At 44.9% G+C, this 16,341-nt stretch overlaps 1 protein-coding gene across 4 annotated transcripts in view; it reads left to right on the top strand.

The window, feature by feature from the left end:
* Positions 1-16,341, top strand: part of smg6 (SMG6 nonsense mediated mRNA decay factor) — a 417,242-nt gene that overhangs the window by 355,808 nt on the left and 45,093 nt on the right. For all 4 annotated transcript variants that reach the window (XM_041197156.1, XM_041197158.1, XM_041197160.1 and 1 more), the window contains one exon: positions 13,440-13,593. In XM_041197156.1, coding sequence (XP_041053090.1) covers positions 13,440-13,593 — 154 coding nt within the window. The remainder of the gene's footprint in view (positions 1-13,439; positions 13,594-16,341) is intronic.

Raw genomic sequence — 16,341 nt, forward strand, 5'->3', positions numbered from 1 at the left:
GTGGAAGTTTACACCAGGTAGGATATAAGCTGCAGAGTTCTGGGTGAGTTCGAATTTGTAAAAGAAGGGGCACTGAAGAAATGATACCCTGAAGTGTTGGTGTGGATGATGGTTTCATTTCTTAGGGAGTGGGGTAGAGGCATGGACAGTGGATGAAGGATTCATTGATAGGGTATTGAGATAGGGTTGTGGGAAGATGATGAAGGATTCAGTATAGGGGAGTGGGAAGGATATGGGTAGATGGAAGGATTCATTGATGCCAGGGGGAAGTGAGGTAGGGGCATTGGCAGGTGATGAAGGATTCAGTGATGTCGGAGTAAGATATGTAGGCAGGTAATGTTACAGACATGGAAGTGAGAGGACAGCCATGGCAGGTTATAAGATTTGATGGTCACCTCAGGGTTAAAAATGACACCGACCTAAACCTCAGTGAGTAGCCAGGAAAGAAGGTAGGATCAGTGACTGGGGCATGACATTCCTGGCACAGCTGAAAGTTTGGTAATTGTTGAGCCGAAAAAATGTGTCACATTCCTGACATATAATGTCACAGCAGCCCCAGATCCTGATGTAGGATTCCAGCAAAGGGGACTGCGGACAGCAACCGTAAAAGATCATGGGTTTTTTTAGTGCAATGATTAAAAAAAAATATTGGTTTGTGCACAACAATTAGATCCTCCCCTAATCTTGGGTGTGAATATAATTCTGATGTGTACCAGAAGTTCGTGTGGAATTTCGACAAGTATTTTAATATCAGAGGAAATGTGATGGCAAGGGGAATAAATAGGTATCCTCAGACGGAGACAAGAATTGAGTAAATGGCCTGTGACCTCTTGCAGAGGAAATGGGAGATTATTAGATGATGTAAAATATTATCTCAGTCAGGCATTGGAAATAAGCGTTAGAGAAATGAAGGTGGTGTGAACAGTTCCTTCAGCGAGAGGCTTCCCCAAAGAATAGGCAATAAAATGCATCCTGTTGTTTTGGCTCATTTATGAGTGACCTCCTACCAGTGGGACTGGTGAGACCATATCACAGTTTTCTGGAGATGGAGGGGTGAGATTGAACTTCCAGTTGCCACACACAGCTAATATATTCCATTGTGAACCCCATTATCCATTGTACATCAAGGCTGATGAACTCAGAAAATGTTAGATTGAAAGCTGATTGTGTGGTTGGCCTTCTGGTTCAGTTGATCATACTCGATCGCCTGCCACCTGGATATCTTCTGACCTGGTGATGTTAGAATTGGGTGAATTTCAATATATAAATTTTAATTAGGTGGAGAAATCCATTGGCGCTGTTTGTTGTGGAAATATTTCTTTAAGTAGGCCCTTTATTTAAATGTAACATTCCATCTTTCTGTAGTAAAGATGTTGCTTCATTACTGTAATATTCCCCACTCATGCTTGTACTACCCAGTCAAGTAATGCGTAGAATCATCGAGATTACAACACAGAGGGAGGCCATCTGGCCAATTAGTTCTGTACCAGAGCTAGCTCTTCAGTGGCTATCTATTCTAATCCCATACTGTGTATCAGCAGATAGTGAAGTAGCTGATACCGACTTCAGTGGAGTGTGACTGCTGAGATGATCGTATAAAGCTGTTTCACTCTGATGCAGCTTTGCCTGTGTAAGGTTGTTTCGGGTGGTATTGCTATCAGTTACACAAGCTCACAAATATTATAGAGCCAGATTCGCAAAGTGGAAAGCAAGTGTAGTGTGAGTAAACTTTGTTTAGAACAAAATATATTTAGCCAACTGAGGGACTTTTTTCTTTTGAAAATGTCCAAGCTATCCTCCAATCTGGCACCCAGGCCACCCTGTTATTGCAGCAGTGGGGAGGAATCTTGGAGGGCTCCATATGAGGAAAAAAAAGTGGTGAATTCAGACCAGTGGGAGAGTGGGTCCAGATGCACACCATGATGGGAATGAAGCCAGATTAACAGAATGGTGGAGAGGGTAGTGATCAGTGGGAAGGTGGAGAAGGAGCTTGTGACACGGTGGGTGGAAGGGAGAAGGGGCTGGTGGCGCAGTGGGAGAGAGAGGAGGCTGGTTACGTGAGGGAGATAGGAAGGGAGCAGATGGCACAGCAAGAGAGAGGGAGGGGGGATGAGAGAGGGACCAAGTGGAAAGTGGGAGGGAGAAGGGGTTGGGGATGTAAAGGGAGGGAAAGGGGGCTGGGTGTGGAGAGGGCAGGAGGGGCAAGAGACAAGCAATTTTGTCAATGGGTGGAAGGTGATAAGTGGTGGGGTGGACAGGAGAGTTCTGGCGATGGAGTGAGTGGATGGGGGTGGCAGTGAGATTGGTGTTGTGGGAGACTGGCAGTTGAATAGGCAAGGATAGTAAGGAGAAACTGGTGTATAGTGTAAATGTAGAGCACTGTCGCCCATATGGCTCAGTGCTTGTTCTGAAAGATCATTGTCATCACATGATGAACTTCTGACTCTGTCTCTCCCCTCTTCAATAATGATTGCAGCTCTACAGACAGATAGTCGTGATTGTGGAGAAGCATTGACAACCAGAAGGGAGTGAATTATTGACTGTGCCATGGGCAAAGCGGGGGCAGTGTTGGGTAGGACTGGATGTGAAGGAATGTACTTCACTCTGAATCAATCGAGAACAGTTATCCCTGTCATTCATTCAGAATACAAATTTTAAATAAAACTCTTTTTTGGTGACCAGTTGGCAAGTTCTTGACCAACGTACAACACATTGGAGCGCTGTGTGCACAATATGTGCTGAAAGGAAGTTCATTGCTTTCTAAGTATACAGAGATTATAAAGCAGTTCAACCAGGTGAGTGTGCAGGAAAGCAAAAATGCTATTTAGGAGCCTTCACCTAACGTGTGAAACCCTGGTCCCAGGCGACAACGTTCAGTTTTCTGACTGGGAAAGTTATTTATAATTAAATTCTTTCATTTTGTAGTCTTTTGCTAAAAATACACAAGGCAGAGGAAGAGATGGCTGAATCTAGGATTAGGTGGGAAATACAAAGCCAGTTCATTGAGTTTTGGATTCAATTAGAGGGTCACATTCAGGCTTAGGATGTGAGTAAGCCAATACGTGAATAAAACAACCCAGAGGATGGGGCAGGGAGGCCATGCTCAGAATAATGGGTGGTAGTTGCAAGCTCCCCCCTTTTCCTCATCAGTGTTTCCTTTCCTGTGGCAGTTGTGACCTGCGTCTGGCCTGGAGGCTTATACGGATAGCATCAGAAACAGGTGGTCACAATTCCAGCGAGAGAAAGAAAGAAAAGTTTGAAGTTTAGCTGACACCCTTCATAACCTCTAGAGGGTTTCTATATTGGCAGCCTGCCAGGAAAGCTTTGCAAAGCACAGAGCAACCCCAAGAGGAGCTTCTACAGACTCTCCATACACAAACACAGATAAATCTCCCCGACTTGTGAACCCTGCAGCTTTATATAAATCAGTCGAAAGCTGGAGTTCACTTCCACCAGCCGTTGTATGGGACTTGGCACACCTTCCCTTTGGCCTTGCTGTGTGCATCCTGTGTCCTGCGCACCACACGGCGCAGACTGCTAATGGGACGTGACAAGCTGCACAACAGCCTCTTGGCTGCCAGACTGCAATGGGGTGAAGCTGAGAAAATGGGTAGGCAGCAACTCAGCAGACTGACTGCTTTGTGACATTTCCACTTCTGCCCTGCTTTTTAACCCTTTCACCACTGCAGAGTGTGTCTGCACTTCATTCACAAATCACTGTGCAACTTTGGAAACTTTCCACTGCTCAAACCTTGTTTGAGTTTTGGTCTCAGATGCAACACTGTAGGGTTCAGAAGAAAACGGCAAAACACTGCAAGGCGAAGAAGTTAATCCCTCCCTCTCTGAGCAGCAGGAAGCACCATGATTGAAAAAGAAAAACATTAGAACTGCATGACAGGTTAGTAAGCATCTGTAAAGAGACAAGACAGGAGTACAACATTCGAGTGTGCTTTCAGTGACATGCTGTGAACATCACACTACTTTAGTTATGACTGTATTGAAAACCGATTGGTTGGTTTTCCATTATTTGGGCTGTAGAGTTTGAGGAGGAAGTGCAACATAGGACAACCATTTGTCGCTAGACTTCACTAATGCCTCTGTATTGTAGCCCAGTTGGGTGGAACTGCACTCGCCTGGTTCCATTTTCATCTATCTAATGGTAGCCTACAATAGCTTCTCTTCTTGCTTCTGCACTGTTACCTCTGGTGTTCTCCCAAGATCACATTACTCCCCTCCTATTTCTCATCCATATGCTGCCCCTTAACAACATCATCCAAAACATAGTGCCAGCTTCCACAGATACACTGATGACATGCAGCTGTACTTCACCACCATCCCTCTTGACCCCTCCACTGTCTTTCAATTGTCAGACTGCTTCCCCAGCATTTCAGTCTTTCTCTCAGATTTCCAACCACAGTATTTTGCTTTTCCCCTCTAGTGTTTCTTAGGATTGTTCTTCATCAGATGCCATCTGTAGTGTTCTGTTGCTGGAGGTGGGGTTGATTGAGTGGAATGAGAGGACTCCAATGTTTCTTAAATGCTAACCTCCCTCTCAATCAACCTTCTGCGCACCTCATGTAGGTAGAAGGGGATCCTTTCAATATACATCTAAGTAAGTACAATGAGCGCAGTGACTATTATTACATAGGCAAGCACAGCAGTCATTCTGTAACAGCAATATCCTTCAAGCAACAAAAGATGAATCGCTAGTTAAACTATGTAATCTGTAATTAGGAATGTTGATCAGGACTCCAGAAGTATTACGTAATGTTCCTGCTCAGAATCAGGCCATTTGGCTGATCAAGTCTACACCGATAATTTTCCCCTGATCTAATCCCAGTCTCCTGTTCACTGTCCTTCTAATATTCCTGTTTTCAACCAATTTCAATATAAAATGATTTATGGACTCTGCCTCCTTGGTAACAATCCTGCCCTCCCAGTGTTCCCAGCGCAGATCCTTCCTGACTTTCTGTTTGATATTAGGACTTGGTTTGTGAGAGAGATTTACACGTTCTGATCACCCTCTGTGTCATGATTTTTTTCTGAACTCCTCTTCAATTCTTGAATCTGTGCCATCTCACCAGTTAATAGTAATCATCATTTCCTTTGCCATAACTTTGAAGACCCCTCTCAGTTCATTCCTTCTCAATTCCAGTGCAAAAGATTCTCATTTCTCTTTTCCTAACTCTAACCCTATATCAATATAATAAAAGCAAAAAACTGCGGATGCTGGAAATCCAAAACAAAAATAAAAATATCTGGAAAAACTCAGCAGGTCTGGCAGCATCTGCGGAGAGGAACACAGTTAGCGTTTCGAGTCCTCTCCGCAGATGCTGCCAGACCTGCTGAATTTTTCCGGGTATTTTTATTTTTGTTTTCTAACCCTATATCCCTGGTTTGAGAATCTCTGATGTCCTTGTCTATTGCTTTTATATCCATCCCATAATGGCAAGGCAAAATAATATGCAACACTCCAACTGTGATCTAAGGTCCTTCCCAAGTTTAAGAATTCTTTGCTGCTCTTTGAATTCTGTCCAGAGATACTTTACTCTGCCTGGCTTAACAGCCCAGCTGAAGGGGAACCATCTATTGAGGAAAAGCAAACCCCTTTAGGAATACAGTCCTGGCCACACCTTTCACATAAGTGAAAGTTTTATCTTAAATGTGCTCATCTGGTTTTTAAATTACATTTCAGCAGAAAAGAACGTCCTTTTGCCATTGTCTTCAATTAGGTGTCCTCTGGATTTCAATCCCTCCGCCAATGGGAACATGATTTTCAATACATTTAGCAAATCTCCCCCTCATGTTTTCTCCAAGGAGAACAACCCCAAGTATCCAATAACTGAAGTGCCTCATCCCTAGAACCATTCTCATCAATCATTCTTGCACCCTTTCTAATGCCTTCACAACCTTCCTGAGGTGAGGCGCCCAGGATACTCCAGTTGAGGTCAAACTAGTGTTTTATAAAGGTTCACCATAATTCCCTTGCTTTTGGAATCTGTGCTTCTATTTATAAAGCCCAGGATCCCTTATGCAGTTTTCACCACTTTCTCAACCTGCCCGGCCACCTTCAACGATTTGTGCACTCTAAATCTTTCTATTCCTGCATCCCCTTTAGAACTGAACCCTTAATTTTATATTGCCTCTCTTTGTTGTTCATATCAAATGTTTCATTTTGCTCTTCTTTGCATTAAATTTTATTTGGCATATGCCCGCCCATTCCATCAGCCTGTCTATGCCCTCAGTATCCTTGGGTGCCTCTCATCTCATGATTTATCACCTGTAACTAAAGCCAGACTTTCTAATAATTGCTCTTTACCAAAGAAAAAGATATTGCTAAAGTCATAAGAGGAGGTAGTTGAGGCCCTGGATGGTATATCAATTGATAAAGACAGATTTAAGGTGATTGGTAGAAGGGTTAGAGAGGACATGAGGAAACATTTCTTCACCCAGAGGGTGGTGGGTGTTTGGAATTCACTGCCTGGTTTGGTCGTGGAAACAGAAACCCTCAACTCATTTAAAAGATACCTGGAAGGTGGGATTAGAATAGGCAGCTATTTTTTTTTTCGGCTGGCACAAACACCATGGGCTGAATGGCCTCTTTCTGTGCCATAACTTTTCTATGGTTCTAGGTTCAAAGTACTCATTTAGTATCTCAGCCATGCTCTCCGCCTTCATGTGTAAATCCCCTTTTAGGTCCCTAATTAGACCAACCCTTTTTCTTACCACCTTTTTACTACTTATATGCCAATAGGAGATATTTGGGGCTCCCTTTTATGTTAGTTGCCAGTCTCCTCTTGTACTCTCTCTCTTCCTCGCCTCCTTTATCACTTCCCCTTTGAACTTTTCTATATTCAGCATGGTTCTCACTCGAATTATCCACCTTCCATCTATCATACGCATCCTTTTTCTGCTTCGTCATCCAGGGAGCTCTGACTTTGTTTCACCTACCTTTACCCTCTTGGGAACGTACCTCAACTGTACTCAAGCTATCTCATCTTTAAACGTAGCCCATTGTTAAGTTACAGTTTTCCTGGCAATCTTTGATTCCAAATTTCCCGGGACAGATCTGTTCTCACCCCACTGAAATTGACCCTCCCACAATTTGCTATTTTTATTCTGCATTGCACTTTGTCCTTTTCCATAGCTGTCCTAAACCCTATGATACTATGCTCACTGTTCCCTAAATGTTCTCTTACTGAGACTTGATCCACTTGTCCCACCTCATTTCCCAGAACCAGATCCAACAATGCCTCCTCCTTCGGAGGGGCTTTTACTAGATTTACAATTATACATCTGCAGCCCACCCAGAAGCAGTTTCCCTTGCAGTACCCATTGCTCCGTGATAACACTGATCAACCCTGGGCAATCGCTCCCCAGGAGCCTGAGCAGTACATGTCAGTGTAACTGCTTCACAATAAAACGTGTCACAACTGAGTAACTCTGCCTCTGGACAAAACCAATACAATTCCAAAGGACACCAGTTAATGTTAGTTCCAGGACCAGCAGTTCCATGGCCAGCGGTGCCCAGGGCCAGCAGTCTCATAATCAGCAGTGCCAGAACCAGTTGAGATTATCTGCGATGAACTGGAGCCTTCATGATCCATGTTTCTTTGTACCACATAGCTTGATGGGGGTGGGAGAGGGTTTCTGGTCCTCGATCAGAATGTGCTATAGATAGACAGTGAGGGAGTTTAGTGGCCAAGGGATTACTAGAATATTATTTCTGTAAATACCTCTTTGAAAGTATTATAATCCTCTATAAATTGGATGCCAAGGTGTTTCCCAATAGAGAAGATGGGTGAACACCAGAACACAAGAACTAGGAGCATGAGCAGACCTTAGTAGCCCTTCATGTCTGCCCTGCCATTCATGGCTGATTTTCTGCCTCCGCTCCATTTTCTTGCCCATTTTCCATTGAATGGACATCATAGCTCAGAGCCTTTGCTGGTGACACTCTACAACTGGACTGTATGGGGAGGACAGTGGAAATCGCCCCAGGAAACATTCCCTTTCACCCAGTTATTCGCCTCTATTCAAGGGCCTTTCTCTCCGTTCACCTGGCATAGCCTAGATCAGGAAATGTGACAACAAAACAATGTTCTGGCATAACACAAGGGCACAGTGCCGCCTGAGTATAGAGCACTTAACCAGTGAGGAATAACTCATAACTCTAACCATGTGTGTAGGATCCTACAGCTGGCTTGAGGATGCACATGTGGATCATGCTGGCTCAGAGCTAATTCTGCTACGATTCAGACTAAAGGTTCTGTTGTTCAGTCATAATCAGTACTATTGAAATAAAATTGAATTCTGGGTTGATGAAAATCTCTACACGTGTAGTTTCTAACATTTTCCCCCTTGATCCACATCCTTTCTTCACCATCCCCCCTACTCCAGCTGCGACAGGCCTGGGTTGCACATTTTTCCACTTCTCGTCAGTGACTCTCTCCATGACTAGTTGGCAGGAAGTGTGAATTGAGTGATGCTAGCCAGATGTACGTCCCCTCTACATCCCCTACCCCCCCCCAGCCCACCACACACCACCCACTTCCCAGCGAGGAAGCACCTTACTTCAACATGGCACTCCATCCAGTGGCCTGGCTAAGAATTGTCTATTTTCCCTGAATGATGACAGGAGTCACTTGCACTGAAACTGGCAACCTCATGTAATATGGTTGTGAACCATCAGCACTCTCCAGATAGGTCTTCAGTACAACGTGTAACCCTACCCAACCCTATCAATCAGTTTTCTTACCAATTTTCTTCCCACCTCAACTGAAGGTGCTGACTCTCACTGGGGGACAGTTCCTGAAGGTGCTGACTCTCACTGGGGGACAGTTCCTGAAGGTGCTGACTCTCACTGGGGGACAGTTCCTGAAGGTGCTGACTCTCACTAAGGGACAGTTCCTGAAGGTGCTGACTCTCACTGGGGGACAGATCCTGAAGGTGCTGACACCCACTGGAGTACAAGGCTTGAAAGTGCTGACGGCCTGCTGTTACTTGATTCAAGTGCTCATTCTTTACTTTTAAGAGCCTAGGCTGTGACTGGGAATAGCTGATGCTGATACTCTCCATTTGAAGAGTAACTAAAAAAATTTGCTTTTACATAGCACATTAACATAGTAAAATATCCCAAGCTGTTACATTGGGGTGTTATCAAATCAATTGTGACATTGAGGCACAATTTTAGGACAGATGAGTGAAAATTGCTCAAGGGCTAAATTTTAAGGGGGCGGGAGGTGGGGAGAGCGATGAAGCAGCTAGGGAGGGATTTCCAGAGTTTAGGGCACAAGTAGCTGAAGGCACGCTCACAAGTGATGGAGCGATTAATATTGGAGATGTGTAAGAGGCCAGAATTGGAGATGGACAGAGATCCTGGAGGGCTGGAGATGGGTATAGACTTAGGGAATGATGGGCCTTCTGTTGGTAATATTTTAAACCAGTTACCCTCGGTCAGTTGAATCTTACCTAATCCTAACATGAAATAAGTGCAAGAGCAAAGTACTGTAGAGGCTGGAAATCTGAAATTAAAGCAAAATGCTCCAAGTACTCAGCAGATCTGGCAGCGCCTGTGGAGAGAGAAATAGCTGCTCTGATTGTGCAATCTTGCCATTATGTAAAATGTTAAAATTTTTATGTAAGTGAATCTGATTATTCATTGGAACAATTAGCGCAGAAATCAGTGTGTGACTGTTGCGGGAGAATTATGATGTGAACATATAGCTTTATAATCTGGGCACTTAATCTTCAACTTTTGAAGTCAATCCAGTGCAGCTTCCTCAATAAAGGTTTGTGAGAATATGGATCAGACTGCCTCAGAGCCACCAATGCTGAATTAATTGAGGTTGACAGTTATATGGGAAGTTGAGAAAGGGCAGGGAAGTAGGATTAAAAGACAGTTCCTTTCTTGACCTCAGGATGTTCTAAAGTGATTCACAGTGAGAATAGTCACTGTTGTAATGTAGGGAATTGTGGCAGCCAATTTGCGAATAGCAAGGGCCGACAAACAGCAATGAGATAAAAAGTCCAAGTCAGCAGGTTATAAACGTGTGGGTTGAAGGATAAATATTGACGAGGACACTGGGAGATCTCCCCTACTATTCTTTAAGTAGTGTCTTGGGATCCTTTTCATTCACACAAGAGGTCAGATGGGACTTTGGTTTTTAAGATCTCATCTGGAAGATGGTACCTTTGACAGTGCCACACTCCCACAGTACGGATGCTGAGAGTACTGGCCAGAATTATGGGCTCAAGTGAGGCTTGATTCCACAACCTGTTCTATCAGATGCAAGTGCTACCCACCAAGCCAAGGACAGCACCTAACTGAAAGCTAGAGCTACCATAGTTAAGAAAATGGTGAAGCAGACTAGGTGAATTGAAAGGCCAAATCCCGGTCTTGTAAACTAGTTGTTATTAGTGACACCTGACTAGTAATTCTGTTGAACAATATTGCTTTCAGAATAGGCAGCTCCTTTAGAAAGGCTCACAGGCAGCAACTCAAGTGAAACATTGACAAAGGAATTGAATGCATTCATGTTTCGAGTACAAGCAGAGGGCCGGGAAAACTAGCAAAACTGACCAAAATTCAAAACATAACACCTGGAAACATTGGAGGGCCAAAGGACACCACAAAGTAGATGATCTACAGTGCAAGATGGGCAATTAATACTGGTCTTGTCAGTCGCACCCACATCCCATGAAGGAATAAAAGAACATCCTTTCAACATTGAGAACTGTGTGGCATTTCAGAGGACAGTTGCCTTTTAAAGAGTCACGTATTCCTGATGAAGCATTGCCATGATTCTGAGTGCCAAGATACAATGAATAAACTGACAGAAAGCACCCACTCCCAGTCTCTTGCCGCAGAAAGATGACAAAAATTAGATTATAGAAATAACACTAATCTGACATTAATAGCTGCATGCAGTCACAAGGTTACAATCGTGACTCGAAGCTAAAGACAGTGATTGTACTTGGAGACAGTATTCTATGTTACAGATGGCTTCTAGTTAAGATACTTGGGCAGAACCCGTGCCCTGGCGTGCTGAAAGCCAAAGGTTAGATTATTATTAAATAAATAATTTAATTTCCTCTTTTTCAGAAGGTGCTGATTCTTACTGGGGAGCAGTTCCTGGAGGTACTGACTCTCACTGGGGGACAGTTCCTGAAGGTGCTGACTCTCACTGGGGGGCAGTTCCTAAAGGTGCTGACTCTCACTGGGGGACAGTTCCTGAGGGTGCTGATTCTCACTGAGGGACAGTTCCAGAAAGTGCTGACTCTCACTGAGGGACAGTTCTTGAAGGTGCTGACTCTCACTGGGGACAGCTCCTGAAGGTGCTGACTCTCATGGGGGGACAATTCCTGAATGTGCTGTCTCTCACTGGGGGACAATTCCTGAATGTGCTGACTCTCACTGGGGGACAGTTCCTGAAGGTGCTGACTCTCACTGAGAGACAGTTCCTGAAGGTGTTGACTCTCACTGGGGGACAGTTCCTGAAGGTGCTGACTCTCACTGGGGGACAGTTCCTGCTAACTCTCACTGGGGGACAGTTCCTGAAGGTGCTGGCTCTCACTGGGGGACAGATGCTGAAGGTGCTGACTCTCACTGTGGGACAGTTCTTGAAGGTGCTGACTCTCACTGGGGGACAGTTCCTGAAGGGGCCGGCACTCATTGGGGGACAGTTCCTAAGGTGCTGACTCTCACCGGGGGACAGTTCCTGAAGGGCTGAATCTCACCGGGGGACAGTTCCTGAAGGGGTTGACTCTCACTGGGGGACAGTTCCTGAAGGGGCTAACTCTTACTGGGGTACAGTTCCTGAAGGTGCTGGCATTCACTGGGGGACAGTTGCTGAAGGTGCTGACTCTCACTGGGGGACAGTTCCTGAAGGGGCTGGCACTCATTGGGGGACAGTTCCTGAAGGGGCTGGCACCTACTGGGGGACAGTTCCTGAAGGGGCTGACTCTTAAATCCAAGCTTGCTGTTCACTTTTCCTTTTCTGAGCTTGAGTCTATTCCCCATTATTCTGTTATTATCACACCATATCTGTGTGGTACCCCAAATCAGGCATAACAGGCAATAAAGTGCCCCTCCACTTCATAGAATCAGTTGGTGAATATCACTTTTTTCACTGTATAAGTTGGCAATGTGTTTGAAAACAAACTTTAGAATCTCGGTCCGCAGAAGCACCTAACGGACAGAGTATGCAACCACATCACCATTGTTGACCCAGCAAAATTTTGGGAAACGTTGGAAATAAAATTTACAGTGAATATATTGACAAAAAAGTTATCAAAAATTGTGGCAACTGGAAATAATGTTTATGGACAGGAAGACCACATCCCAGATTTATATTAATATGTAGATCCTTATAAAGGGAAATAGTATAAATTTGCTTTTTCTATCTCAGGCTGAGCTGTTACAGTAGAGCATGTAACGAGGCAATGCAGGCAGTTCTTCACACAATGGGATGAACACATACAGTGGACTCTAGGTCACAAAGACCAGGCAAAAAGATGAGGTGGATGCTGTGATGGGGTGCAGTATGAGCCCTCTTGTGATTATTATATTACTGCTTTGTGCTGTGTAACATATCTGTTTTGATACATGAGGTAAGTCTTAAGCATGCAGAACTTTTTCCAAATATTCAGCTGACTGGGCAATTGCTGGCACTGAGGGATGACTGATTATCCTTGCAGCTGTTACGCCTCTGGATATTTGCTCATTGTTCACAGATTATTACCAAACGTGTGGTATAATCCAAATCCAAAAATGTATCGCGCACAAGGATAATGGAGTGAAACATCTATATATAGGACAAGCACTGTTGATGTGCAATGAATCCATGGCAGATGTGGCAGATTGCTTTTGTATTGATTGAGGGAAAGTGAGGGCATCACACTGCTGATGGGGACACATAATTAGGGCGAGGAAGTCAAATTTGTGCCAGTAGCAAATTGGAAGGAAGTAATACTTCTAACATTTCTTTGGATAAGAGAGCACACAGGTTCTCTAGCTCTGGATCCAGGATTGAGAGGCACCCTGCTATCCCAACTCTGGTTCTAGAATTGAGAGAAAACTTGGGTGTTCCTGGTCTGAATCCAGGATCATGCAGAATTCTGAATTCTTGTCCTAGCACCACATTCGCAGGGGTGGAGTGCCATTAAAAATTGTATGGATTGATTGTTTAATTTGACATGCCTGTGCTGAACAGCACAAATCCTAACTCTGACACACCCCCATGCTGACTTTACACCCTCTCTGCTAGTCCCCAGCAGGTACCATTATTATCCCTGGCCTTGTCCCCTTACACACTTCCAAATAATTCCTCTTTGCAAATTATACACTTATCCTTTACAGATCCTTCTCATATCCTGCAGGATAGTTGCTGCTGGAAGATTTATTTTGATGTAACCTTTATTTTTATTTTCCTTCTCAGGCCGTATTAGAAGATCAGACTTTCAAGAGACAGATCGAGATTGAGATAACACCTGTCTTTCTTGTGCCAGACACCAATGGATTTATTGATCACCTCCCCAGTCTGGTCAGGCTGTTGGACTGTAAGCTGTACATCATTGTGGTCCCACTTATTGGTAAACATATTCTTCACTACCCTCTCATCCTAGATGAATATTGTCTGTGTGTGGTCTGGCAGAAACACTGAGTGCAGTAAATTGATGAGATGCCTTTAGTTGAGTGGTTGCACCAGGTTACATCTGGTGTTTTCTTTTTTTAAGGGTCTCTTTTAAAGTGTGTGTCATTGTAAACTGCTAGGAATGTGAGAGAAAAGCTTCAGAAACAAAACGAACTCAAGTCCCCGGTCATTGTTGATAATATCGCTCCCCAGTGATGTGAGAGTTCAGGACATCAAAATAAATCCAGATTAGCAACCCGGGTGGAAGTACATTACAAAAAAATCACCAACCACAGGAACGAATCTCAAACAATTTGTACAATCATCTGATTCCAAGATTGTGCAACATCCCATAACACTCAGCCAGCCACTTGTATTTTTGTAATTATATGCTAGTTGTTCTCAGTATTCCCCAACCATCTCTCTCCCTCTTTCTGCTTCCTCAAGTTATTGTTAGATTTTGCCATTTAATTGTGAAATTAATCAAAGTATTGACTGATATAAAACTAGTCCATCTCCTGTGGCATTGCACATGGATAGTTAACACCTTGTGAACTTTCACAGTGCAGCAGCATAAATACCTGCAGTCATTCTTGGCATTTATAGTAAATATCAAAGCTTCGACCAAGGCATGTGAGGTGGCAAAGGCATTAATTGTAACATTGGAGGTGGTGACATTGGGGTGTAACTGGGGAGACGGTGACATTGAGGTGTAACTGGAGAGACTGTGACATTGGGGTGTAACCGGAGAGACGGTGACATTGGGGTGTAACTGGGGAGACGGTGATGTTGGGATGTAACCGAGGAGATGATGACATAGGGGTGTAACTGGGGGGGGGCAGCGACATTAGGGTGTAACCGATGAGACGGTGACGTTGGGGTATAACCGTGGAGAGGGTGACATTGGGGTGTAACTGGGGAGAGGGTGACGTTGGGGTGTAACCGGGGAGAGGGTGACGTTGGGGTGTAACTGGGAAGATGGTGACGTTGGGGTGTAACCGGGAAGATGGTGACGTTGGGGTTTAACCGGGGAGACGGTGACGTTGGGGTGTAACCGGGGATTGGTGACGTTGGGGTGTAACCAGGGGGATGGTGACGTTGGGGTTTAACCGGGGCGAGGGTAACATTGGGGTGTAACCGGGGAGACGGTGACATTGGGGTGTAACCGGGGAGAGGGTGGCATTGGTGTGTAACCTGGGAGAGGGTGGCATTGGGGTGTAACTGGGGAGAGGGTGGCATTGGGGTGTGTTAAGATTAGAAAGTTATTGCTAGTGATAAATTTGAGGTAACCATATTCCAGTACCTGGTCCTCCTCCAACCTGTCAGTAAATCTCATAGGTTGTAGTAAATAACTAGGACTCAAGGGGCAGAACTTTGCTGCAATGGTAAACCACACGCCAAAATATGAACAGGCAATAGCAGCTGAGTGAGACTGTGCAGTGCAGGCCATAACCACACTGTGACATAGTGATGGCAGCCTAAATATTTCTGGCTTCATTCTCACAGTTTGATATGTTATGATGGAGTAACATAATCACAGCTAGCTGGTACTTGGTATGGAATGTAGTCACAAGGTGTGTAATGGAGAAGGAGATGCTCCAGGCCATTAGATCTCAGCCTTCCAGAATACCAGCCCCACTGACTCTCATTCCAGGATCCAGCTGTTCCTTCAGTGATTCCGGGGTCAAGGTCTCACCAACTTTCACATGCATGATCGTCACAGCGCTCTAGGAATAAAATTAATGAGCAGGATCTGAGAGTTGTAATCTTGAGATTACTCCCAGTGCCACAGAAATAGTATAATGCAGGTGAATTTGTGGCTGGAGAAAAGGTGTAAGAGGTAGAGCTTTAGATTCCTGAATCATTGTGACTAGTTATGGGGAGAGGGGACCTGAACAAGCCAGAATGGTTACACCTCAACAGAGCCAGGAGCAATATTATCAAGTGGAGCTTTGCTAATGCTGTCCCAGTCGACCTTTTGTGTCAGCCTGTTCCTGCCCCATGGAACTCCTTTCTTCCTATCTTGACTCCATTCCCTCTCCCCTTATCCAGTCTCTTCCCACCTACATCCGCAATTCCTCTGATGCCCTACGTCATATCAACAATTTCCAGTTCCCTAGCCCTAATTGCCTCCACTTCACCCACCTCCATCCCCCACCAGGATGGTCTGAGGGCTCTCCGCTTCTTCCTTTAACAGAGGCCTGAACAATCCCCTTTCTACCACCTTCACATGATCCATCTCCAACAATTCCTTTCCCTTCCTTGACCTCTCTGTCTCCATTTCTGTTGGTAGACTGTCCACCAATATCCATTACAAGCCCACCGACTCCCACAGCTACCTCGACTACAGCTCCTCACATCCCGCTTCCTGTAAGGACTCCATCCCATTCTGTCAGTTCCTTCGCCTCCGTCACATCTGTTCCTATTATGCCACTTTCCAAAACGGCGCTTCTGACATGTCTTCCTTCTTCTTTAACCAAGGTTTCCCACCCACTGTGGTTGACAGGGCCCTCAAACGTGTCTGACCCATCTCCCAGGCCTCTGCCCTCACACCTTCCCCTCCCTTCCAGAACCATGATAGGGCCCCCTTGCCCTCGCTTTTCACCCCGCCAGCCTCTGCATTCAAAAGATCATCCTCCACTACTTCCACCAACTCCAGCATGTTGCCACCACCAAACACATCTTCCCCTCAACCCCCTGTCAGCAC

Source organism: Carcharodon carcharias, chromosome 10 (assembly GCF_017639515.1).
Source record: "Carcharodon carcharias isolate sCarCar2 chromosome 10, sCarCar2.pri, whole genome shotgun sequence".
Lineage (NCBI taxonomy): Eukaryota > Metazoa > Chordata > Chondrichthyes > Lamniformes > Lamnidae > Carcharodon > Carcharodon carcharias.